The following is a 27,970-nucleotide window of genomic DNA, read 5'->3' on the forward strand; positions in this document are numbered from 1 at the left end:
GCGTCAACACGGGCTGTCGGTCATTGTGGGCTTACAGATGTGTGTGAAGGTGTTCACACACACACACACACACACATCTACACACACACACACACACACACCCCTCCTCGGCAGCCAGAGCAGCCCGCCTTATCTCTCCCTCCCACTCGACTGCTCTGTGTTTTATGTCTGCGTCACAACAAGTCGAGAGAGAGAGAGAGAGAGACAGAGAGAGAGAGAGACACGCACGGAGAGAGGGAGAGATGATGATGATGATGAGGAGGAGGATGATGATGATGGCGTCTCTGTCGGCTCCAGCCTCGCTGTCAGGCACGTTTTAACAACACCAGCGAAGGCGGAGAGGAGGAAAACAGGAGGAGGGGGAGAGGAAGGGGAGAGGGGAACATGACGGAGCGGCGTGGCACCGGACAGACGGACAGACGGACAGACTCAGCGCTGACGACTTGACTGACTGACCGTTTTGACACACACACACACACACACACACGCGCGCGCACGGTCCTTGCGCCCGCGCGCTCTTTCGCTCTTACTTGCAGACCTACACACACACACACACACTCTCTCTCTCTCCTTCTTTCAAAGCACATCCATACTCGTGTGACGCGAAGAAGAAAAAAAAAGAAGAGGAAAAGAGCAGCAAAGCAGCGGAGGTCGGACATATTTTCATGTCAAGCTCGAACAGCAATCTCTGTGACCCCAGCAGAGAGGAGCACGACTTTACAGGTAAAGCCCGGAGCGTTTCTCCTCCCTCTCTTCCTCCTCTGGTGTCATTTCTACATCGCATGTCTAGAACCGGCAGAGTAACGCAGCTAGCCAACATTCAAAAAAAAAAAAAAAAAGCCCCCCTCCTCCCCTCCTCTCCCCTCATCTCCCCTCCTCTCCCATCCCCTCCCCTCCCCTCCCACCCGCACCCCACCGCCACCTCCATAACTCTTCTTCTTCATCTTCATCATCCCGAGCCGCGTTTTACCGGGCCCGCGAGCTGCTGTTGCATAAGGAAACGCTGGACCCTGTTGTGGCCGTGCAGCACCAGAAACAGCAGCGCTGGCTAATGCCTCCGTCTCTCTGTGCATTCACACTGTCGCTATGCACTGAGTGTGAGTTTAACCCTTTGGGTCGGAGAGCGCCTCGCTCCCGAGGCCCTCAGGGCTTTCTCCTGCACTTTTAACTCCACTGCACTCTCTCAAAGTGTCTCTCTCTCTCTCTCTCTCTCTCTCTCTCTCTCTCTCCCTCTCTCTCTCTCTCTCTCTCTCCTACTTCATGCTCAGGATGGGGGTAGTCAGTGAGGGAGAAGATGTTTTAGCACGGTGGAGTGATGGACTGCTGTACCTGGGCAATGTCAAAAGAGTGAGTTTTCAGATCGTATTGTATTGGTGTGTAAGAGTGTGTGTGTGTGTGTGTGTGTGAGAGAGAGAGAGAGTGTGTGTGTGTGTGTGTGTGTGTGAGAGAGAGAGAGTGTGTGTGTGTGTGTGTGTTTCATTTTCTACACAAATGTAGCCAAGGATTGGGACAGGGCTCCTGTACGTTATGTGGAGCTTCTTCAAACTTTGAGAAGGTTCCTCACAGTTGTGCATCTTGTTTAGAGTAAAGGTTCTCTAAAGAACCCCCGTCACTGAAACTGGAATTTAAGGGTGTCTTCTACCTCTCACAAAAGGTTCTTTAAAGAACCGTCCACTGAAAGTGGAATTTAAGGGTGTTGAACATTCGTAGGTTCCTCACACTTCTACCTCTCACAAATGGTTCTTTAAAGAACCGTCCACTGAAAGTGGTCATACTTCTACACTGTGTTTAAGGGTGTTGAATATTCCTAAGCTAAGGGTCAGGGATAGGCTCGTAAAAATTAAGGTTCCTAAATGGTCCTTGGCTCGGATGAACCTTTAATTGGTAGAACCTTTACATTATGTGAGCTTTATCAGGCTTTAAGAAGGTTCTCTAAAGAACCCGTCACTGAAAGTGGAATTTAAGGGTGTTGAACATTTGTAGGTTCCTCACACTTCTACCTCTTACAAATGGTTCTTTAAAGAACCGTCCACTAAAAGTACCTTGTGTTTAAGGGTGGTAAATATTTCTTCTACTCTTTGGTTACTGAGGTGAAGCGAAGGGTCAGGGATAAGTTCCTAAAAATGAAGGTTCCTAAATGGGTGGTTCCTTGGCTCGGATGAACCTTTAATTGGTAGAACCTTTACATTATGTGAGCTTTATCAGGCTTTAAGAAGGTTCCTCACACTTGTGTGTGTTGTTTAGACTAAAGGTTCTCTAAAGAACCCATCATACCTCTCACAAATGGTTCTCTAAAGAACCGTCCACTGAAAGTGGAATTTAAGGGGGTTGAACATTCGTAGGTTCCTCACACTTCTACCTCATACAAATGGTTCTCTAAAGAACCGTCCACTGAAAGTGGAATTTAAGGGGGTTGAACATCTGTAGGTTCCTCACACTTCTACCTCTCACAAATGGTTCTCTAAAGAACCGTCCACTGAAAGTGGAATTTAAGGGTGTTGAACATTCGTAGGTTCCTCACACTTCTACCTCTCACAAATGGTTCTCTAAAGAACCGTCCACTGAAAGTGGTCATACTTCTACACTGTGTTTAAGGGTGTTGAATATTCCTAAGCTAAGGGTCACGGATAGGCTCTTAAAAATGAAGGTTCCTAAATGATGCTTGGCTTAGTTAGTAGAACCTTTATGTTTTGTGAGCTTCTTTAAACCTCAAAAAGGTTCCTCGCACTCGTACCACTTTTTTCCACTAAAGGTTCTTTAAAGAACCGTCCACTGAAATGGTCTTACTTCTACGTTGTGTTTAAGGGTGGTAAATATTCCTTTTAGTCTTTGGTTACTGAGGTGAAACGAAGGGTTGGTGTAAGGCTTGTAAAATGAAGGTTCCAGAAGGGTTATTGGCTTATTTGGTAGAACCTTTACATTATATAGAGCTTCTTCAGACTTTAAGAAGGTTCCTCACACTTGTACATCTTATTTATGCTAATGGTTCCGTCACTGAAAGTGGTACTTCTGTGACACATTTGAGTGGGGTGGAACATTCGTAGGTTCCTCACACTTCTACCTCTCACAAATGGTTCTTTAAAGAACCGTCCACTGATTGAGGTCATACTTCTACATTTTGTTTGAGGGTATTGAATATTTCTAAGCTAAGGCTCGTAAAAATTAAGGTTCCGAGATGGTTCTTGACTTATTTGGTAGTACCTTTATATTATTTGGAGCGTCTTCAAACTTTAAGAAGCCTCCTCGCGCTCATAACTCGTATTTACACAAAATGTTCTTTAAAGAACCATCCACTGAAAGTAGTATTTATATTTAAAGACCCCTCAACTGAAAGTAGTGGTACTTCTAGGGCATTGAATATTCGTATGGCACATTGGTTACTGCGATGAAGCTAAGGGTTCCCAAATGCTTCTCGGCTTGGTTGCACCTTTAATTGGTGAAACCTTTACAGTACAAGAGCCTCTTCAAACTTTAAGAAGGTTCCTCACACTTGTACCTCACATTGACTCAAATTGGCCTTTAAAGACAAGAACAAACTGAAAGTGGTTCTTCTACATGTTGAATATTCATATTGCACTTAAGCTAAGGGTTGGGTTATGTTCTTAAAACGAAGGTTCCTAAATGGTTCTTTAAAGAACGTGGTGGTACTTCTATGAAAGTTGAATATTCGTATTGCACTTGGGTTGCAGAGGTTAAGGGGTAGGGTCTCAAAAATGAAGGTTCCTAAAGGTATCTTGGCTTGGGTGCACCTTTAATTGATAGATCCTGAAAAATGCCATAGAAGTACCATTTTCAATTGACAGATCCGTTTGTGTAAATGAGAGGTGCAAGTAGAAGGAACCTTTTTAAAGTTTGAAGAAGCTCACGTAACATAATAATGTTCTACCTATTAAAGGTACAGCCAAGACTATTTAAGCCAAAACACACTGAAAGTGGAATTTAGGGGTGTTGAACATTCATAGGTTCCTCACACTTCTACCTCTTACAAATGGTTCTTTAAAGAACCGTCCACTGAAAGTGGTCATACTTCTACACTGTGTTTAAGGGTGTTGAATATTCCTAAGCTAAGGGTCAGGGATAGGCTCGTAAAAATGAAGGTTCCTAAATGGTCCTTGGCTTGGATGAACCTTTAATTGGTAGAACCTTTACATTATGTGAGCTTTATCAGGCTTTAAGAAGGTTCTCTAAAGAACTCGTCACTGAAAGTGGAATTTAAGGGTGTTGAACATTCGTAGCTTCCTCACACTTCTACTTCTCACAAATGGTTCTTTAAAGATCCTACAAAAATGCCATAGAAATACCATATCAATTGACAAGTCTTTAAAGAACCGTTTATGTAAATGAGAGGTGCAAGTAGAAGGAACCTTTTTAAAGTTTGAAGAAGCTCACGTAACATAATAATGTTCTATCTATTAAAGGTACAGCCAAGACTATTTAAGCCAAAAGACTATCCCTTAGCTCCACCTCAGTAACCCGTGCAGTGCAGATATACCCCTATAACACTGTTAAAGGTGCTGAACATTGAATTTGCACTTGGGTTACTAGGGTAAAGCTAAGGGTTTGGGTAAGGTTCATAAAAATGTTTCATAAAAAACGTTTCTAAATGGTTCTTGACTTGGATGCACCTATAATTGCTAGATCATTTACATTATGTGGGCTTCTTCAAACTTGAAAAAGGTTCCTCACACTTGTACGTTGGTTACTGAGGTTAAGCTGAGGGTCTTAAAAATAAAGGTTCCTAAATGGTTCTTGGCATGAGTGTACTTTTAATTGTTTTTCATGTTTTTCATGAATGGGTTATATTATTATTATATATAGCTACTAGGACCTATGATATGCTATTGCATATGAGCACTTACATATCCTCACTGTCACACGCGAATCTTGTATGTCCAAAATGTCAACTTTACAGGAAAAACGTCCTCATATTCAATAAAAGTCAATGTAAACTGAGTTTCGTTCCAAGGCATTTCTATTTTTGACGTTTTTCCACTTTTTGACATCATGAATCCGGCAGTTGTTACAATTACTGCAACTTTCATGACCAGACCAATATAAATGCTCCAAAATGGGCTGGACTAAAATCTTTTTACATTGACTTCCATTGAAGGTATTGCATTTTTTTCCCTTCTCTTGTAAAGTTGTCATAGAAGGTTATTAAGTGACAGCACCCGTATATGTTCTATATAGTATAAGTAGGACGTTTAAATACATATGAGTATTTATATATAATTCACATAGGATAGATCTCGGACCCCATATCCTGACATCGCAAGAAGTCAAGAGTGTGTGTGTATTCATTCTCTTGTGTGTCTCTTACTATAACTAGTACTGGGCTTCAGCAACTCCTGTAACTTCTGCTCCTCAGGTAGATGTAGTGAAGCAGTGCTGCCTGGTCAGATTCGAGGATAATTCAGAGTTTTGGGTCCTCAGGAAAGACATTCATTCATGTAAGTAATCTAGTCTTAACCCTTCACTTGCTGTGCAGCAGCTTTCTCAGCAACAACAGTGCATTCACACTGCCAGCAGGATCCAGGACAAGATTCAGTATGTGTGTTACATATGCTCACGCTCGGGTTAATGGTGCTCAATGGATCAGAAGAGAAATTGTTGAATAGCATTTTCACTGTCTTGATAAGTCTATATGTGTGATTTACACTAAATCTAAAAAGACTGGATCAGTATAAACATGTGCGCAAATGTGATTGTGTTAGTTAGGGTTAGTTAACTTTGATATGTGGGATTTTTATTACTTTTAAACATTAATATTAATATATTTCTGGTGAGTATTTTGATTTTGCTGATGTGCTGTGTGTGAAAAAAGCCATATTTGGGCGCTTGGTTGGCGTACATTGTATAATTACATAGTTTGGGACAAAATAGCTTTAACTCAAAACAGCAGATTATTACATATAATAAGATCCCTTTTCTGTTGTAACACTGATATGAGTCTCGAAATCCTGAATATCACCTCGTAATTGATATATGTACTTTAAAAACTGCTAAGCTTTTAAATGAGCTGTTCTAATTGAACTTTCAACGCATCTATACACACACTATACGTCTTGATGTAATGAATGCATTGAGCTACTTTACGTTGCAGCCATTATAAACACAGTTTGCACTAGGGCTGCAACCTAAAGTATCTTAAATGCACACTCACACAGCTTATCTAGTCCCTGTAGAGAAGTAAAGTAATGCCAATAGGACTCTCTGGAGCAAATTATGGCCTCATGCCTAAAGCCAGGCGTGGGCTAGAGGAGTATAAAGCCCCCCCAGCATTGAGCTGTGGAGCAGTGGAACTGTGTTCTCTGGAATGATGGATGGAGCTCCATCCAATACTTTTGTGATGAGTTGGGGAATTGGACATGAGGTGGGATGGTGATCATTCAACATCTTGACCTTTTCCTAACGCTCTTGTTGCTGATTGCAATCAAATTCTCACAGCCATGCTCTAAAATCTAGTAGACAGCCTTCCCAGGGCAGTGGAGACAGTTACTCCAACAGGATGAACAGCAGCAGCTTTTTTAATACCCTTCATTTCAGAAGAAACAACAAATGAGCATGTGTCCCCATACTTTTGTACATATAGTGCACATGCAGTATTGCAGTTTTTACTGTACAAACTCTAGATAAATCCAGTGAAAAGAAGCGAGATCTTCTCATTCTGAAGAAAGTGAGTGAGATCTTGTGAGCTGGTCTTAAAAGCAGAGCTTGGTTCCAGGTTTCTCCTGGATGTCCCCCAGTCTAGCCAGCACAGCGTGGAGGATGTGTTCAACTCCAGCAGCAGCAGCAGCAGCAGCAGCAGCTCACCTGATTTACCAAACCAGGTGTTGGAGGAGAACTCTAAATAACACTAGACTCCATGAGGAGAACCTTTGAGATGTTTTAATGATGAACACAGTGATGGAAAACCACCACGGCTTCCTGTAGGAATGTTATATAAAATTAAATATATATATATATATATAATTTATAACATTATACATTACTCCTTAGAGTGATATATAGTGTGTTTGTGAATATTTCTAATTATTTATTTGATAATTGAATGTATTCTGTCACTAATCAGATTATTAGGACTGAATGTTGCAGAATTTGTTCTCAGTTTAGTTCATTTACATGCCACATCCTATTCATGCTCCCTCTCATTCTCTGTTTCTCTCGCCCCCTCCTTCTCTCTGTCAGTCTCAGCCAGTGGAGAGGAGGTTTGTTGTGTCTGTGACGGACCGCCTCTAAAAGAGCCTCTCATAAACTGTCTGAAATGCCGCCACGGTAAGCAAACAAGTGTAACCAACATCTTCCTATTAAAGCACAACAATTACTGTGTGATATCCACCCATGAAGACTGGAGAACTGAATCTAAGAAGTAGTCATAATGTGAAGTTGGCACTGATTTGTGAATCTTAACCATAAACTGTTGTTTCTGGTACACTGTTCAAAGTCTGTACTATTTCTTCACACCATAGATTTTACTGTGAGGAGATTTCTCTTTTATGTAGCCCAAAATAAGTCACATGACCACTGACTGACTACCACAAGTGACTGCCACCACTGGGTATTGTCCACTACTGTGCAGATATGCGTTTGCTCATCGAGGTACAAACAATGTAAATGTACCCTCAGAGGCACAGCATGACTCTTAAGGTTCAGTTTGCTAGTTCAGACCGTGCCTTCAGCGCATGGTGATTTGGGAGGAGGTTGTAAGAGAGTAGAGAGAACTCTAGGCTGAGTGAGCTTGGGCTGGAGTTCAAGTGGCTTGTGCTTATGCTTGTGGTAGGAAGCCAGTCCCCCTTCTCTGATAAATGGAGCAAGGAAGGATGAGGAGATGATGGGGTGATGGAGGGTTGCGAAGACTTAGACAAGGTAGAGGGTTGCGAAGACCTTGTCATAGATAAGGTAGAAATGGTATTTATAAGATATTCGATTTGGACGAGGGGCTGAATATGGTACAGTCATGTCCCTTAACTAAAGTTACTGCAATGGTACCTTTGAGGGTACTACCCCAGAGATGAGGGAGGTACCATCCCAGTGTCACTTTGATACCCTAGATTCTTCCAAAGTGACTTTACAGCACAAAATCATGTACAAATTAAACTGAATTAAAGTTTCATTTTATGAAAGACCAGAAACTGGTTACGGCCATTTTTATGATGTTGTTGTTTTTTTTTATCTCCAGAACACTTTTTACAGAGTTTGTGCAGGTGTTGTTTATCACATATGTAAATTGAGGTATAGGCAGCTCAAGTGTTTACTTGCTGCACATTAAACCTGATTAAAAGCTGAAAGCTTTTTAGTTTATTGGGGTCAGAAACTCTCAGTTTGAACAAGAAAACGCATGAATAGGAATAGAAATCACACATCACTTATAAGAAGATGAGTGATCATAACTCTGCATGAGCGGAAGAGCACTGAAAGCTCAGATTCCACATGCTGGTAAGTTTGTGACATGAGCACGACCTTATTTTAAAGCAAATTGAAACCAGTAAAGAAAAAAATCTGACCGGTTGACTTCCATTCAGCCAGCAGAATGGCCACTAGGGGGCCTGTGGAAAAGGTTAAATATTTAATTGAACTTTTGAAAGGGCATTTTGAACTGTGGTTCAGCTGTGTGTGAACTGATCTTTCTTTGTCATTTCAGGTTATCATCCACAGTGCCATACTCCAACCATTGAACCTGAGGTTGACAGCAACTCCTGGATCTGCCGCCAATGTGTCTTTGCTGTTGCAACCAAGGTTTGGATGTGCACTGTGTGAATTAGGGCTGCATGATATGGACAGAACACTTGTGTTGTGGTCAGAGTGAAAAATTGCTCTACCTTTCACTACCTTTCCCTACCATATTGTTAATTAATTTTTAAAGCAATACCCCTTAGGGTATTTAGTAAGTTTAGTAAGTAAATTTTTACTTACTGAACCTAGCTACCTATAACTACACTCTTAAAAATAATGGTGCTTCCAAGGGTTCTTTGAGGGATGCCAGATAAAAACCAGTAGTGGTTTCATGAAGACCTTTGTAAACCTTTTATTACCCTCACACATCTCTTCTACAAACATCGTTCTTTATGGAACCAAAAGTGGTTCCTCTAAGGGTTCTCCCTCAAAGAACCCTTTGAAGAGTGTGCTGTAGGTAAGCAGTAGTCTACACTTGGAACCAGTGGATCAGGGTAATGCTGTGTGTACATGTTTCAGTTTGTTCGGTAATGTAAAACAGTAACGGTACACGACCGATGGAGGCGCACCGCCGTGTACTCGTTGCCGTGGCGACAGTGGGTGCCCAAAATTGTGGATGATCAAAGGAGAGCTGCCGGTGACTTTTATATCTGGGTGAGCCTTCTTTTTTTTTTCACCTTGAAGAAATAAAAGTCCCACCAGCTCTCCTTTGATGTATTGTAAGAGCACAAGACATTGTGGTGGGGAGTGGTGGTACCTGGTGACCTCAGAGACCCCAGATGATCTGTTTTACCATGACCACTGTGAACTTGCTTGTTCTGTAAACGAGTTAAAGAGGGCATCAGTAGTTTGAGGTGCTATGTCGTATTCGTTAGGTCATAACTGTTAAAAAATGCATTTAATAATTTTTGATCAATGGCTATGGGCCAACTAGGGACCATGGGCTAGTTTTTTTTAGGAAATGAGAAGCAAGTTGCTACCTGTATCTTCAAAATAGCAAATTTACAGAAGAAGGTAAAACCCTTCTTAAGTTTCAATAGAAGTCAATGTAAAAAGATTTTATTGCCAGTCATTTCAGAGCATTTCTATTGGTCCATTCGTCATGAAATTCGTCATGGGCACAATGGACAGAACAACTGCCAGATTCACAATATGTCAAAAAGTGAAGAACAATAAAAATGGAGATACAAGGTTTTTGCCTTAAGCACTTGAGATGTGAGGAAACAGCACGGGTGCGCTTCCAATCTCTACCTTTGGTGCGACTCTTTGTGAAAGTCCATGAATTACTTATGCTGGGCTGTGTGTTTATTAGGTAGCAGTGCTCTGCAGGTGATGGCTGGGAGTCTGCTTCGCTAAATGGGCTTGTTCTTTAATCTGTCCGTCAGCTCTGGCGTTTTACACCCCCGGCTGACAACCCCATTTGACGATAGAAATCTTATTCGTCTGACCTCAGTTCGGAAAATATAATGACTTTCCCTTTCAGCTGTTCTTTTCTCAACTCCAATCTTCAAATAAGATCTCTATTAAATCTGCTTACATGACAGGAGGGGGGTGGGAGGGGGGTGATGAGTGATGCGATGCATTGAACTGACAGGATGCGTTTCATCCTAGAGAGGAGGAGCCTTAAAACGAGGGCGCTTCGCCCGACTCATGCAGTTAATGAAACTGAGGCTGCCCTATCAGCTGTCGTCCTTAGACTGGGACCCCCAGCACCTGACCAACCAGCAACAGTGTTACTGCTACTGTGCCGGACCTGGAGAGTGAGTCAAACCTGCACTTTTCACTGTGGCCTCAAATGTCATTTTTTTTCTAATGGAACTTTTCTGCAGTAAATATGGTAGCAGTCTTTGGGTCTGTATTTCCACTTTTTACAGTAATAGTGAAACTCAGAACTGTGAAATTAGTAATAGTGCCCTACCAAGCATGGCTTTTTAGACTTATCCTACCTCACAACACACCTGATTGAAAACACTAACAAGGACAGTAATTGCACTATTTCACCTTTAATAAGGCACACAGTAATTTAGCTGATTTAAGGAAAAAAAAAAAAATTCACTGATAATATTATACTAACAAACACATTTCAGGCATTTAAGCATAAGCCCTTGCTTCCAGACCTTTGACTTCTGATGTAAAGTATTTTTTGAAAACCTTGAGAACTGGTGTTTGTTTTCCAGGGAATTCTCTTTTTCAGTGTCTCGGTAAAGGTGACTGTATTAAATGGCTGGTTCTGGTCTCTAGAGATAAGGTCAATTTTTTAACTTGAAGTGGAGTTATGAAAGGACCATGCCTCAAACTCCTCCTCCTGTTCTTCAAGACCCTTATATAAACTGCTTAGTTGAAGAATTCTGATTTCCTGTGTTTAGAGAATTTCTCAAAACAATGGAGATCAGAATTTCAGATCAAATTCTCTGTTATCCGGTAAAATGAGTTAGGGTTGCATGCACGCACACACACACAAGAAATTTTTATGTTATTTGATGATTAATTTGCCATTATCTACTGTCATTATAGAAGGAAAATCTGTATATTAAGTAAGATTAATTTAAAGTCAAAGCTCCTTATTGTTATTTAGTGAACTATTCCTTTAAACTCCTTTAAAGTGATGCCAAATGCATTTATAGCTTATAGACAGTTCTAAAATGCAGGCTGACTGATTTAACACCTCCATCAGTTCTCATCGCATCTTCTTTTATTAGGTGGAACTTGAAGATGTTGCAGTGCGGCAGTTGCGGCCAGTGGTTTCACGAAGCTTGCACCCAGTGCCTGACTAAACCTCTGCTTTATGGAGACAGGTGAGGATATCGGTGGCATTAAATCTACGCTGGTGCTGCACTACTGGTTTTACATGCCACCCTCTTTCCAATCTCCCTTTAAGGTTTTATCAGTTCCAGTGCTCGGTTTGTACAAACGGACCAGAGACCATTCAGAGACTGCCTATGACCTGGTAAGACCGCCTTTCTGTTTACTGTATTCGGTCAGCGAGCACGCATAACTAAAAAAAGCGTGATATCGACTTGTGTAAGTGATGTTATTTTGGGTCTCTGTTCCATCCATTTAGGGTAGATTTGGCCCATTTGGTGCTGTATCATCTGTCTCTGTGCTGCAAGAGGAAATACTTTGATTTCGATCACGAAATAATGTCCTTCACGAACGAGAACTGGGATTCTTTGCTGCTGGGCACGGTACGAGGAAAATCTTGTATATACAGACATGCTAATCAAACCAGCCCTGAGGATAAGACTCGATTAAACATAGCACAAACTCAGCATTCTATGAGGTTGAACAGCCGTGTTTTTAATCACTGCCATCTTCTCGCCTCTTCTCATTTTTCCAGTGTTACTAAATACAACCACCTTCTACTGAAATGCATGTCCCACTGCATTCGCATCGTGGCTGACAGTTATTTATATGCATCTGAAGGTTTCTTTGTGTTCTTGCCGTCCCTCAGTTGTCAGATACACCCAAGCAAGATCGCTGCAACAATCTGCTCAACGCTTTAAATTCCCACAAAGACAGGTGAGACAGATCTTATATAACCAGAGAACAGTGCTGTAATTTCTCCAGATCTACTTTTAACCCTCAATATGAGTGGGCTACTCGAATTCTGCACTAGTGCGTTGTCCTAATTGCGCCCGAGGAATCGCTGTATTATGTAATTACAGACAATGTGGATGCAGCTTTATTCTTGACGTGATAGCAGCCTTACAATTACTGCAGTAATCCCCAGATCACTTTATCAAATTTGCAAGCCATTGCCTTTTTTATTGCATTTGCACGTAATACACAGAGCGCTGCCCAGCTCTGTGCTGCTGCTGTAACGGCTCACGTTCTCACCCCAGCATTTTCATTTGCTGTTAAGGTTCGTCTCGGGCAAAGAGATCAAGAAGAAAAAATGTCTTTTCGGCCTTCAAGTGCGGGCTCCTCCCCCGCTGTCATCTGACTCATCGCCCCTCATCGCTGACCAGCCTGTCAGCATCACACATCGCAGAAGGTCAGCACAAGGGCTGCGCTAGGCTTTCTTCTCACACACCTTGATCATCAGCCAAACACACTCATACGTGGACAAATTGTGCTCTTATATTCTACCTGAATGTCACTTGAATTTGCATATTGCTCAGTAGCTATTTGAGCAGCTTTATAAATCTGCCAGTCTGGTATTGTAGGTTTATACACTTGTATACTGTATTTGTAGGCAGTACACTTTGTCGTCACGGCCACGGTACACCTCCGTATGTCGCGCCCTTTGAAGGATGCGGCCCCTGAATTGGGACACAGCTATTGTCGTGAATTGAGTGCTGAGAACCTCACATAAATTGAACAATACTGTTCCCATCGTACAAGGTCAGCGGTGGCTCAGCGGTTAGAGCTCTGGGCTATTGATGACAGTGCTGTCGGTTCAATACCCGGGCTCGGCAAGCTGCCACTGTTGGGCCCTTGAGCAAGGCCCTTCACCCTCTCTGCTCCCCAGGGGCCGGAGTTGGCTGCCCACCACTCTGGGTGTGTGTGTACTCACTGCCCCTAGTTCACTAGTGTGTGTGTGAACTACCACAGATGGGTAAAACGCGGAGAACACATTTCACAAATACATGCATCTTTACTGAAACCCATAAAACTAGGACTCCTTATCTGACCACATGAAATTCGGAATTTGGAAATTCCCTGTTTGACCCCTGAATACATCCATTTTTTCTGGATTGGTCTACTAATTTACCTTGACTGCATTAAAGTACATTTTTGTACATTGACATTTTTGTTAGACAATTAGTAAAAATGATTTAAGGACACAATATATACGAAGGCATAGCATTCGAAAGGCTGCGTAGACCTCAGTGTTGGCACGTAATGAATCTCGAGATCTGTTGGCTTTTAAAGGATTCGCCCGTTCGATCCTTCATCGCCATGAAAAAGAAGGAAAGGTTTCTCGGCCGCATATTAATGAGCCTTAGACATGGGACAGCCTAGTTGCACTGCTCTGACGGTATTCAACTGTATTTGAACTCAACCTCCGAAGGATGCAGCCCCTGAATTGGAATTTCTAATGTAATTAAAAGTAATGGCCTCTCTGTTGCATTCATTTAATTGACTTAGTTCATTTTGTTCTCTTAGTGAATTTCTGTTGCAGTATTTCTTCTAGGTCATTAACTTTTATATCTGATAAATCAGAAAAATGGATTCAATCAGATTAAGAAATATGTTTCAGAGACTACTGAAAACCCAGTCTCCCTACATCATCAAGTCTAACTAGGCTGGCACTATTAATCAGTACTGAACAATGTTAGCAAGCTAACTGTAACTATGCCATCTTGCAAGAATTGAAAAACAGCAGGGGTCGCAATTATGCCCTGTTTATGTGGAAAAGGACTGGTTTGGGAAGGGCGGGATCTGTCAGTTCAGTTTATCACTGTAGTTAAATGGATTTTACTGGAAAATATTCACATTTCCATCTAATCATAGTACCCAAACTCAGATCTGCTTCCTTTTCTCACAAACCAAAAGTGATGGCGCTCTGCTCTGTTGAGCTCTGGCTCAGTTAAACCTCTGGCTTTTTTGGATGCTTTCTTAGAGGTTTGTTAAGCTTTAGAAGTCCCAGTTATCCTCAATAGTAGACGGCATGTTGCAGCTCATTGAAACAGTTGGACCAATCTCATTCAAATAACATAACATTTGTGATGATAAGAAGAAAAGGAGATGTTTTATTATGATTTGAATTTACTCAAATTACTGATTTTTGTAGAGTTTTGTCTTTCTTGGTCTTGAAACAGTTCATTATGTAACTAACAAAGTCATTTGTGTAATAGTTTAATTTGTGCAGCCAAGCGACAATAATAACTGGTTAAATGGTTAGCATTTTAACCATTTCCTGGAGCAAATTCCTCTTTTTTAACAATTTCTTATAGAAAATAGACCCACTGTCACATCCAAAAGTTGAGTAGCAAGCAAAATGATTTCCTTTCTCTCTCTGAAGAGAAAAGCTCATCCATATGCGATATTATTTTGCATGCCTTCTCCGCGTATTGACACACGTTCTACCATTCCAGCTCTGTGGAGGAAACTCATCAAGGTTACTGAATGATCTTCTGTCATTTGGTCCACAGCCCCCTGTCACTGCCCTGCCAGAGACGAACGGTAGGGCCAGAGCCTCGCAAATCAAAGCGGCGCATCGTGGAGACACAGGTCAGTGCTTCTGTCTTTAACTGCAGCCCGGTCAGGAGGAAGACCGGCAGGGGCCACGTCCGCCTGCATCAAAAATGAGCTCCTCTCAAACGTGAAAGTGACCCGGCAATCCCAGCCAGGCGACGAGATTCACCTGTTAACTTCAATTGTCTTTGTGTTTACAGCTCGCTCCTGGTGACACATGCGAGATTGCCGGCCTGCCATTTTGCTTTCTGGTGTTTAACCCTTGGAGGCTTAGGATGCATCCTCCTTCATTTATTCCATTTCCAGTCAAAACAGACATTAAGTTCTATGTACACTATCTGGACACAAGTATTGGGACACCTGCACGTTCGTTGTGTCTTCTGTAATTAAGGGTATTAAAAAGAGTTGATCCTGCTTTTGTTGGAGTAACTGTCTCTACTGTCTAGGGAAGAAGGATTTCTGCTAAATTGTGGAAGACCATTGCTGTAAAGATTTTATTGGATTCAGCAACAAGACTGTTAGTGAGGTCAGGGTATTGGATGATCACCACCCAAACTCATCCCTAACTTTAATTTAATTAATGAAATGCAGTCTCTGATCTCTTTTGCACATTGTCTTAAATATATAGTCATGTGAAAACATTAGGAGCCCCAATGGAAACCTGGTAGCACTTTATTCGGAGTGGTCCTTTGTGACTCTTTACAGAGTATCAGTAACACATCAGCAGCATATCAGTGCTGTAGCAGCAGTGAAACATCTGAATACACTGAGGTGAATATCTTGAAGATGGTCTGTTGATGCCGCACTTAGAGTAGACTTTATCCATGAAGAAAACTAAACCAGCCTTATCTTTACCCTTACTAAAACCCTGAACCTTAACCCAAAGGCTAATCCTAAACTTAACCTCAACCCAAAACCTAACCCTAATCCTGGTCCTATTCCTTAACCTAATCCTAACCCTCATCCTGGCCCTACTCCTAACCTTAACCTCAACCCAAAACATAACCCTCCTCCTGGCCCTACCCCTAACCTTAACCTCAACCCAAGACCTAACCCTAACCCTGGTCCTACTCCTAACCTGAACCTCAACCCAAGACCTAACCCTAACCCTGGTCCTACTCCTAACCTTAACCCCAACCCAAGACCTAACCCTAACCCTGGTCCTACTCCTAACCTGAACCTCAACCCAAGACCTAACCCTAACCCTGGTCCTACTCCTAACCTTAACCCCAACCCAAGACCTAACCCTAACCCTGGTCCTACTCCTAACCTTATCCCCTGGAATGAAGTCTTCAGTAAAAGTCTCTTGATGACCAACTGAAAGTGCCGATACTGCTACATCACTGAGACGTTGTTGATCTGTTTCTGAGAGTCTGATCAGTGTTTTACTTCGTCTAAAAAGGACCACTCCAAATAAAGTCCCACCAGAAACATCTGGACATTTGATCTTCATGTGAGCAATATTGGGAGGTGGAGCTAATCTAACACACACAGCTGAAGCAATATCTTTAAACATCATTTAATGAAATATAATTTTCTTGTGAAGGAATGGTTGCTTTTAATTGGAGTTGTGTAAGAAGAAAGCCTATACTGTCAAAAAACCCAAAAACTTCAGGGCAAGACTTAAGATTCTTCTGTCGAAAGCTCTTTCCAGAAGTCCTGGTCTGGGTGTCAAGGTCCTTCAGTCCTGTCCTGATTTTTTTTTTTTATTTCTTTTTTATTTTGTCAGCAAGGATTTCCCCCATGTGCACCTCCCATAAAAGCCAAACTTGTGCAGTCTCTTTCTGATGGTAGATGCTGTACATTAACATTAACTGTGAGAAGAGCCGCCTGTAGGTCCCCTGATAGCATTTTGGGATTGTTAGGGGCTTCTTTACTCGTTTTGTGGTCTGCTCTTAAACTAAACTTGCTAGGAAGGCCTGATTAAGCCATGTTGGCAGTTGTTTTAAATGTTCTCCACTTGTATATGATTTAGCAGACAGTTAAACAGCTGATTTCTAATTGTTCTGAGATCTTTTAAAGCCCCTTCCCAGACTCCTCTGCATCTACGGCCTTCTTTCTGAAGGCCTCAGAGAGCTCTTTGGATCTGGCCATGGTGATCTTCACCACTCACTAGCAAACCAAGCTAAATGTCTGAGGTTTCAATACAAGACAGGCTCCTCCAGAATCTGCTCTAACCATGTTTTAATCATCTGCAGCTGATGTTCTGCACCTGCTTCTTTTTTAACCATTTTAAGTAGTGATAAATGTGGAGTGTTCTATTTTTTTCCTCACAAGAAAACTGCATTTCTGTTAATCGCATTTTACAGTTGATTATTAAAGACATTTCTTCAGTTGTATGAGTTTAGTTAGATTGCTCCCATCTCTCAATATTGTCTAAATAAAGATCTAATATCCAGATGTTTAAATATGCTCAAAATGTCAAAGTTTTTTTTATCGGGTCTTCTAATTTTTCACATGTCTGTAATTACAGGTAAACATTAATAACTGTAGGCTTGCTTGGTTTGGTTTAGCTCATATGGGTCTGAGAAACCCACTTCTCTGGTGAGCTTATTGTCATATGGGTGCAGGAAAATGCAGTCATGTTTGGTAGATGGTTCGGCAGTTTGTCCAGATGCGCTTTGCCGTCGATTACAGTCTGGCCAGGTGGCACTGGCAGGCTGACAATAGTGTTGCTGGAGCTTTGCAAATTTAAAGTGGCAGTGCATCATCTGCACACTGTACTGTGATATTTTCTCCTTCTTCGCCACGGTCCTGCACTGTAGAAAGATCTGCACAGGAGAAAGGAGCAGGGGAACTATCCTCGGATACAAATCTGCAGTCTGTGCTATAAAATGAGATGTAAGCTAAAGCACTTCCCAAGCAATAATAGAACGTTTACAGTGGTCCCGCCTTTGATGCCTTCTTATCTGGCCATGTTGCAGCGAGATTACGGGTGCCTTTGAGATGCTGTGTCATGCTGCTATTGTCAAATGACTTGTGCAGAAGGGAAATGCACCACCGAGTAATGCCGTCATTTAGATTCTGCATGAGTGCCGAAACTCTGACACCGTGCTCTAACACACTGCTGCCATGCACCGAGCATACACTCACCCACAATATGCTCTCGCTCACCCCTGTTTATCAAGCCTCTCTAGCTAAGAGTGCTGATCTTGGTTCCGGTCTCATTTGCCCGCGTCCTTGTATTTATAAGCATATCACAGACAGAAAAACAGTGCTAGATCAAAGCTTAGCGCATAAGTGGGATCAACACGAGCAAGGTTAGATACGGGTTTATGTGATATTCTCTGACTCTTAAAGGGGGATTTCACCAAGTTTTCAAAATTTCAGCATAATTTAGTGTAGTGGGTTAGAGTCATTCAGAGTGGGGTTTGCAGTGCAGTTGTTCATTGCAGAGAAACAGACTCACTCTGATTTCTTTATAGTGGTGGTGATAGGAATCAGGGGTCTATAACTCATACACTGTAAAAAATTATTATATATTTTATAATAATTCTATGGAAAATAACTCTAGATATTTTAAGTAGTTTTCTTTTTTTATTGTATACAAAACCCTGTAAATGTATGGTCATCATCTGTAAATTAACAACCAAACTGCCAAACTGGTATTTTAAGTATTTTGCCAATAATGACATATTATGTTTATTTTTTATACAGAAAATAAATAATTTATACAGTCGTTTTTCTACCTTTTTAATTACAATCAAGTATATGTCAAATTACAAGAATTACTAAATCTGTAGTTAAACATGCAGATTGTCCATGCTAACAATTAAAGTTTTATCTTTGTAATTTTAGGGTTAATTTTATTACTGTTATATTTATGTTTACAATTCTTAAATGACAAACAAGAACCGCAAAATAAAGGCCAATAGTCCTAGTGCTGTCTTGTGCTGGCTGTGTGCTAGTGTATACCCATGGGGTACCACAGAATAATTCTTGTCAGTGTTTGGCAGATTAATTTTGTTGCAGCGCCTTCAACACTGTTCCTTTATTGAAGGTGATTGATTGCAATAGTTCAAAAATAATGGTATTTTACTTTAGACTTTTATTATTGTCACTTTATTTAAAGTGGATCATAATAATTCAGGACAAATCTGATATAGATATGAAGATATTGATGCGTCTCTGCCGACACTTTCATGAAAATTGCTCTAAATGTTTTGTTTTTCACTGAATTTTTTACAGTGTATCTAGCTGCTCTATTTTCTACCTAAAATTACCAGTGAACTATTTTTCCAGTGTGTCTTTGGTGTGAAATTATGCATATTTGTAAAAAAATTAATTTACATTTCATATCACTGCCATGAAAATGTTTTTAAAGATTTTGTTTTAGGACCAAATTCTAACTCATGACTATGGGAAAACGGTTGTGAGTTCGAATCCCAAGCCATGCCGCTTTGTCATCAGTGGCCGGAGTCCGAGAGAGCACAATTAGCCTTGCTCTCTCCGGGTGGGGAGATCCTGCTCTCTTAGCTGTTAGCTGGTGTGTTGGAGCAGTGGCTGGCTTCGCATGTATCAGAGGGGACGTGTTAAGTCTTTACTCTCCTAGTGTTCGAAGTATTGCTAGTGCTAAGAAGAGATACAAATGGTGGGTTAATTGGCAGTACCAAACAGGCCGAAAATCTACTGAAAGTGTTCTTATCTGTCATGCTATCTAGTGGGATCAGATCACGTTCAGATTTCACTTGTCCGCACGAAAATTCAGGTGTAAACAAGTCTAAAAATGCATTGTAAATGAATTACGATTGGATCACTCAAACCATGTTCAGTATGTGTATAAATGCAATGTGATCCGTTCTCTGTGATCAGACTCCTGTTCTCTGTCAGACAAGCGGAAATACGCCTGTCGAAATTTTTTTTAATATGAGTAATTGTTCCTGTGGATCTTGGCTTCTCTCTCCCTCGCTGTATGTGTGTGTGTGTTTATTTGCCGGTAGATGAGAGCAGTATTACACAGTGTGTTTTCTTGCAATTTAAATAATCAGTTGCATTTTCTCTTAGAGCCGTTACGCCAATCCGAGAACCATCTATTGTTCCACCGCATTGTAGAAGCCCCACCTCCCCTCTAAACTGTTCAGTCTTCCAGAGCAGGACAATTTTGATGAGAAGCCTCTGTTTACAGGAAGTTAAGGGGAAATGCTGTTTGTGCTGGTGTGCTTTTTTACCCTGGAAAGTAAGATGGGATCTTATCTGGTCACACTGGGGGCCATTTTAATGACAAGTGTGAACAGATTCCAGTCAAAGTCGACTGAGATACTATCTGGACACAAAACGCATGTTAATGCCAGGTGAGAGCTAAGGTCCCAACAGTGACAGTGTAGCTAACCAGGGTATTAAAGCCACAACCCTGTGATCGATAGCCCAGTACTCTAACCACTGAGCCAGCACTGCCCAAGCCAACATGCTATCCACAATACAGTACCATACGGTATGCTGTCCTGCTAAATCCTTACCACAGTAGCTGTGAGTGAGTACGTTGGTGGGTTATACCAGGCATTATTTCAGCCATTATTGGGTTGTTGTTTTTTTTGTAAATTGTAACCAGTGTGTTCTGTTCCCTCCAGACCTGTCCACCAGGTGTTACTGCCAACCCCATAGATCTGGTGCCATGTTGCCATGGATATGTAGGTGGGGCGAACGTCTACAACACCCGGAAATCTGAGGAAGAACTAGGATTGGGGTTAGTATTGACTCTCTGAAAACACACCAAGGTCAGTCACCACCTTGGGTTTAGGTGGAAGTCAGGCTCTCAGGCTCTTCTCAGCACTGATCCTGGAGCTCCACTGCCCTCTATTCTGTAGTGTTTTCCTGCTCTAACACACCCACCTCGCCTCGGGAGGGGTCTGTTAATTAGTTCATTAGTTGAATTGAGTGTGCTGGGAGCAGGGGAAGCTCTGAAATGCGCTGGGCAGTGGCACGCCAGAATGCGACTGAGAAGCCCTGCCCTAGACAATTCCTGATGTTTTGATAACTGACACTGTGTTTAGCTGCTCTAATGAATGGCTTAATGAGATGCACTGGAACTGGACACTGATTTATTAATCAATTCTGTATTCTGAATAGCAGGGTTGGTCAGCAGTGCACACATTTTAAGGGTGAAACATGTGTTTGTTTGAACAGGTCTCCTCCCAAGAGAATGTTTGCTCTGTATCATCCATCATACAATGGATCTCAGGGTCTGTCTCGAACTCTGCATCACTACAGGTCTGTAAACAGAGGCCGGTTTCTGTTTGTTAATACTCTCTGATGTTTTGGTATATGAGATATTAAAGTCAGCAGTATGTAATGGAGATAGATTTGGCACTTTTGAAATTGATGTCTGTGAAATTATGTTATCACAGTTTTATTATTTGAGCTGCGGCTACTGTTCATGTAGTATTAGTAATAGAAGTCAGCAATTCCACCTGTCATGGTCACATCTCCTATTATAGAAGTATTGCCCAGATGCCTTCAGCGTATTATTGGCTTTTCCCAAAGCTGTTGAACACTTCTGCCTCATGTTGCTTTACTGACTTAACTTCTTAATCTTCTTAAGGCTTATTACACACTAAAGTGTATTAATCAGTAGCTACATGGAGTTCTGTACAAACCGGTGGGGCTATGTTCTGGTAATGAACGTTTGGAAAAACATTTTCGGCCCACCGGGTGACCATAGGCTGTTTAAGGGGTTAAAATAACAGCTTCAAAATCGTGGTAATGCTCCATAGATAGAACAGCGCCTCCATAATTCCCACTCTGGGCCCAGATCGCTGCTAACTGCACTATGGAAGTGAGGTGAGGCAGGCAGGACACACTTACGAGAACTGTGTAACTCTGCGAAACCCCATTCATGTTCATGAAAAACCCTGTAATAGTACTCTGCCGGCTCAGTCCACATGCCTTCTTCACTTTCAGGGTGTGTTTATACTTGTCAGCTGTGGTTCGATTAAAACAAAGCCTGGTGTGATTGCTCCATTCATGCGGTTCGTTAGAGTAAGTGTGAACGCTGCCTGTGGAACTTTGTTGCGCACCAAACAAGCTTCAAATTTTATAGTTCAGTCTCTAAACGAACTCTGCTGTGGTGCGTTTGAAGTATGAACACATTAAGAAACCGAAGGGGTCTAAATGCACCGAAAGCAGGACGTGATGTCACAAGATAGTTGTGTTATAGGCGTTCTTGCAGCTGAAATTGGGAGTCTCTGTGCTTTAACTTTTTCTGTCTGATGCTTTAGTTTAGCAGGGCTGTGTCCCAAACCACACACTAACATGCTACACAGTGTTTCAACACTAGTCATCATTAGAATCGCACTCATTAGTGTAGTGTAGCAAAGTCAGATGTGTGTGAGTTGGGATGCAGCCACAGTAAAAAAATTTTTAAGCTTTATCATAACATACGTTTCTTCCTGCTAGTTACTCGGTGGATCACGCAGGACCCGCGGACATGCCCCTCCTTGTGCAGACCTCTACTTGAAGTCATACGTGCGTCATACGTCACATTTCTTCCCCCTAATTTTGGATTGATTGCAGATATATATTTCAGTATGAACGTAAAGTAAACCAGGACTAAAATGCAACATAATATGCAATGTATGATTTTCTTGTTTGGTCTGGATCAAGGGAACCGAACTACAAGTATAAACACACCCTTAGTGACGGTTCTGTATCTCTCAGCTTGTCCAGAAATGCATGTGTGTAAAGCAAATATCTTAGAGGTGGCTCAAAGAGCAAATTACACTTCGCAAAGAAGTACCAATTCTTGCGTAATGCAGCTTTAAGCGAAGCCAGAGAAAAACTCATTTTCATGTTTGTTAAAGACGTGTGAGTGTGAAGAACCTTTAAATTGTTATTGAACCGTTATATCAAGTGAAGATTCTTCAGACCTTCTCTCACACATCTCTTTTATAAACACGGTTCTTAATGGAACCTAAATTCGTTCTTTTATGGCATCGCTTAAGGACCCTTTGTAGCACCTTTGTTTTTTACAGTGTACATACAATCAGGTCTCAGGTACCTCATCCCTATTCCTCATGTCCAATCCAGTGCACACTGATACATATAGACAATGGACCCTTTTCACAACAGCCCAAGATTTCTTCTGATTAAGACAGTAGGACTCTGTGGTGGTTTGATACTCCACTGACCTGTGATAGTGTCATTACAGGTCAACTACATTACATTACAACACTATTGTTGCTACTCCAGGCTCACTGCACTATGTGACTCAGGGCACAAAACTGTGTAATGCCACATAACCTTAATAATAATAATAATAATGATAGTAACAGTAATTAGTGTAACATCCTATAATATTACTTTACTACCTTAATCCACATGCTTCTCTCACCTTCACTGGCGGTTCTTGTCTCTCAGCCTTTGCAAAAAAGCAGGTCATTAAGGGAGGCTCAAATAGCAAATTACTCTTCCCAACTGTAGGGGGAGCCCAAAAGCAAGAAATACCAATTCTCCATAATGCTGCTCTAAGTAAAAGTGCCAGTGTTCTGGTTCAAAAAGTCTGGTAAAAGTAGGGTTTAATTTTTTTTACTTAAGTAAAAAAAATCTAATATATCTAACTATTTCTACTAATTTTATTTTTAAAACAAGATAGATGAATATACATTGAGTGTGATTGACAGTTTATGCTGGAACTGCAGTATCATCTGCGAAATCATTATAACATCAGCTTTTTATACAGAGAAAACCTCAAAACTTAAACTTTTTCAGTTCACAGACGGTAAATGTGGCGTTCTCAGCTCTGTTATCCTAAACATGTGATTAACACTAATGACCTGTGTCTGGTTTTTCTGTCTTAGAAACTTAGATTTCCATTTATATATTAGATTCAATTTATATTGCAATGACATAACTGTCATTTCATTGGTCGTTGTGAAAAGGATTCATTCTACCACCCACCCCCCACCCCCCCTCCAACTCCATCTTCCGTACACTAGTCTGTACTGTTCTGTGCTTAATGTTTATGGTCTATACAGTGTTTTTGTATTGTGTATAGGACAGTGTTGGTCCGGTCTGGTCCCTGTTCCTCATCTAGCACACCTGATACAATTCTTAACTTATTAACAAGCTTCTAAGGTGTTGGGTCAGGTGTGTTAGAGTAGGAAAACACAAACTCAAGGTCCCCAGGACTGACTTTGAGACCATCGTAATGAGAATGGGCTCTTGTTTAGCCGTATCTTCCTAAGAACTGTCTAAAAAGTGTCCCCATTGTCCTTAAATAAGAACGATTGGTGATTAAGACTCAGCGTCTTGTCTTTCACATTGTCATCTTCTCCTTTGTCTCCTCGCATCTCCCACAGTGCAGAGGACCCTTGTCGGCTTCCGGCGCCCTGCCTGCCCTTCTCGGCCTCTCATCAAGCTGGCCAGAGGTTCGAGCAGTGCCCCTCACTGTTCCTGCGAGATGTGACTCCCTACCCAAACGGAGTGAGCATGGACGGGCCCTCAGCGAGAGGCTGGGGCGGCGGGGAGGCCGTCAGGATTCTGGCTAGACGCGTCACGCCGGACGGGAAGGTCCAGTACCTGGTGGAGTGGGGAAACGTGAGAGTCTACTAACGGAGAAAGAGAGAGAAGAGGGCAGAAAGATGCAGAAAGAGGGAGCTTTGGAGCTCTTGGGTTAGAGATAAACAGCGAGAGTACATAACATTAAACAAGTAGGGAGTGACCAAGGAAAGCTCGATGAACCTGTGTGATCAGAGTGGGCTGTATATGTGCGGCTGACAGAGCACTGGACTCGAGTCTCAGCAAGCAAAGAGGAAAAAAATTACATAAAACAAATCCAGGTTGAGCTCAACAGCAACTTCACTCTGTGGGATTATACTGTTAGATCTCTTTTCCCCCCGCAGGCGTCTCCTATATTTTGAATACTGTTAGAAAACACCTTTAGAATGCCTTGAACTTTACTATCATGATTTGTATTATATATATACACGATATAAGCTATTCTATGTTGTTTATGCACTCATCACAGTCTTAAGAGTTATGATTTGCCAGAGAGATGTTTATCGGGAGGTCATAAAGTACACCAGTAATTGTAATATTACCTTAACAGGGAAGAAGGGCACCCTTGAGAAATACTGATAATACTGATAAATCTGAGTCGTAATTAGGTATTCCTTCCTAATATGCAACCTTTTAATGATCGATGACCTAGAAAGAGCCGGTCTGATCAACAGTGTAATTAGGCAATAGAGAAACGTCCATTTTGCACGTCTAGGGATCATCTGATATGGAGACGTTGAATAACACCTTCATCATTCACTTTATTTAAGTACACCTTCAAGTGCTCAAGCTTAGTAGACCCTTTCTAGACCAGAACATGACCCACAATGAGCAAAGCCAAAATCCCGGCAGTTAACCTCATATTAAACACTCATCTTAGTAAAGTAAACAATTTTAAGCTCATGTTGTAACCAGAAGATGCTAAGCAGACTACACTAAATCAGAACTGATGTTCTACCTACACTATATGGACAAAAGTATTGGGACACTGCTCATTTGTCGTTTCTTCTGAAATCAAAAAAAGAGTTTATCCTGTTTTTGTTAGAGTAACTGTCCCTACTGTCCAGGGAGGAAGACTTTCTACTATTTTGAAGGAGTATTGCTGTGCGGATTAGATTGCATTCATCAACAAGAGCATTGGTGAGGTCAGGATGTTGGTTGATCGCCACCATACCTTATCTCCAACTCCCCAACTCATCTCAGACGTTCTGAATGGAGCACCGTCATCATTCCAGAGAACACAGCTCCACTAATCCACAGCTCAATGCTGGGGGGTATTATACCCCTCTAGCCCAATGGAGTGTACTACTCTATTGGCAGTTCTTTGGAAAGAACCATAGGGACTAGACAAGCTGCATATGTGCGCATCTGCACATCTGTGTCAGCAATGAACTTAAAGTGGCTGAATGCATTCATTAGAAGGGGTGTCTACAAACTTTTGGACATACAGTGTAGGCGTCACATTTGTCATACCTGATTCTGTTATCCAGCAGGTAAAACGTAAAACCTTCACTTTCTGGTTTTGGAGAAATACTGTCTGCACCATCAATAAGTGTGCACTGAAGAAAAATAGAGAAGTTGAAGTTAAAGGGGATCAGCTAGAAGATGTTTCTTCAGTTTTTAAATTAGCTCAGTGAATGTAATCACTACAGATTTACTTTCTACTGATTCAGCTGCACTGAGCTCATTTAAAAGTTTCAGATGTGGTAATTATGTGTGTGCGCAGCGTACTCAAATGACTTAAGCAGCCTACTGTAAATCCTGTAACACAAATAGTAGGGAGGAATGTACAGCTATGGATATACCCAGAGTCTTCACACAGTGTCCTACATAGCAGCTCTACTGGATAACCATGCATAAGATCACATATTTGTCAATGGTTTCTCAAACCAAACTTTTAATTGCTCAGATTTCAATAAATAAGAACTTTCAATGAATCTTGAAGACAAACTATAAGAGGAAAGCTTTATCTGGCTGGTAGTAATGATAGAAAATATATTGATAACAATTTAAAAAACTAATCTGCTGGACAATTCAGATTGTTTTGAAAGAACAGGTGAAAATGGTCGCTGGTAGCTATTGGTATCTGTCCCCAAGACATTAGCAGCAGACCCTTTAAGTTGCAAAGTGGAGCTGTTGAAGATCTGATCTTCTGCTCCAGCACATCCCACAGAAGCTTGTTCGGATTGAGGTCTGGGGAAAATGTGGAGGCCAAGGCAAAAAATCTTCCATTCCTCCAAGTTCCAGTATTAAGTCTTGTGTGTCTATTGTTGGATTTTGCATGGTGGACAGGGGTTAGCATAGGCACTGCTGACGGGTGCTGCGTTGTGTCTTGTGACGCATTCCTCCTGTAACCATTACCAAAAAAAATGGGAGATTTATGCTACAGTTTGGATCAGACAAAATAGCATTTATTCCCTCACACAACAATGAACCTTGGATGACCAAAGCTTCAGTTATCACCCCGCTATCAGTTGGAGCACTGGTGGGTGTTCACCACTGCTCACCCCACAAGGCACTTACCACTGCTCACCCTACACCGCACTCACCACTGTTCACCCCATAGGCCTTTATTGTCCAGTCATAATGATTTGGCCCCTGACAGAGTCACTGAATGACAACATCACCCTTCCAATAGCAGACTAGGGGCCCAAAGACTAGGGCATACCACACCAATAGGAGTCCTTGAGCAAGACTCCTAACACTACATTCTCCTACTTGTAACATGATGTAGATGTAAGTCACTCTGGATAAGAGCATCAGACAAAAGCTGTTGATGTAAATGTAAAACAAACTAGTCCAATCAGTCCAATCAGAACTGGGCATCAGGCTTATAAGGACATAACGTAGAGGACGAGTGCCTCCAAAAGGTCCAGCAGTAGTTGGCTTGTACGCAAAGTATTGAAGTACATTTGAGACGCTTGATCTGTTACTTAATGTGGAAGCTGTGGTGATAAATATTAGCCTTAATTAAATGTATTTTTATAAATAATGGCCTTAAATTCTCCAAAAACTCAAAAAGCAAGTATACTTTGCGCATTAAGTATTATGATTAATAATCAAATGCATTATGCCAAGATCAGCAGAGTTACAGGATTTATCAGTTTCACTGTAGTTAAATCATTTGAATAGTTCACGCTTGGATTTTACTCTAAATGTTGTCCCATTTATGACATTTATAAACCTTAAAAGACAACTAAGGCCTTTGGATGCAAGACGTCTCTGCATGGAACGTTAAAGAAGCAACACAGTCCTTTTCTAGATTAGAGACTTTGATGAGTCTGAGCAGTAATTCCTCATGCGAGTGAGGTTAACTTCATCAGTGGATGAAATGAATGTATTGTATTTTTTTCTTTCTTTTCCTTCATGAAAAATCATGTATGATGCACCTGTGAAGTGTTTTTTAGACCATAGATGGATTTTTAAAAAACAATTCAGGGTTAACTTTAAAGTCAAGGGACAAAAACTAGCAGACTGTACTCTTTTATTTTTGTTTTCTTTTGTTTAGTTTAGTTTGTTTTTGTTTGTTTTTATGGGTTGAATTGTTGTCCAGTACAAGTTTGGTTCGATGTTCTATATGACTTTTGGTCAAATTAGGTTTATACATTGTGTACAGTAGGTCAACACCTAAAATGTGAACGACTAATAAAAGCATTGCCCATCA

At 41.4% G+C, this 27,970-nt stretch overlaps 1 protein-coding gene across 3 annotated transcripts; it reads left to right on the plus strand.

Annotated features, from left to right (window-relative positions):
* The first annotated feature begins 42 nt into the window (after window positions 1-42).
* phf1 (PHD finger protein 1) lies at window positions 43-27,970 on the plus strand. Of its 3 annotated transcripts, XM_072692374.1 has the most exons (16): window positions 48-723; window positions 1,269-1,347; window positions 5,369-5,450; window positions 7,189-7,275; window positions 8,642-8,736; window positions 10,285-10,433; window positions 11,373-11,468; window positions 11,552-11,620; window positions 11,735-11,858; window positions 12,125-12,192; window positions 12,536-12,667; window positions 14,772-14,850; window positions 20,382-20,497; window positions 20,938-21,021; window positions 22,207-22,275; window positions 24,108-24,199. In XM_072692374.1, exons 2-15 carry the CDS (start codon window positions 1,270-1,272, stop codon window positions 22,265-22,267), a joined length of 1,320 nt encoding a protein of 439 aa, XP_072548475.1. In that variant the 5' UTR covers window positions 48-723; window position 1,269; the 3' UTR covers window positions 22,268-22,275; window positions 24,108-24,199. The 3 variants fall into 3 exon arrangements, with proteins under 3 accessions (XP_072548476.1, XP_072548475.1, XP_072548474.1); XM_072692373.1 differs by lacking the exon at window positions 22,207-22,275 and having other exon boundaries at window positions 57-723; window positions 24,108-27,970; XM_072692375.1 differs by lacking the exons at window positions 20,382-20,497; window positions 20,938-21,021; window positions 22,207-22,275; window positions 24,108-24,199 and adding an exon at window positions 15,015-16,042 and having other exon boundaries at window positions 43-723.

This window comes from Salminus brasiliensis, chromosome 1, assembly GCF_030463535.1.
Source record: "Salminus brasiliensis chromosome 1, fSalBra1.hap2, whole genome shotgun sequence".
NCBI lineage: Eukaryota > Metazoa > Chordata > Actinopteri > Characiformes > Bryconidae > Salminus > Salminus brasiliensis.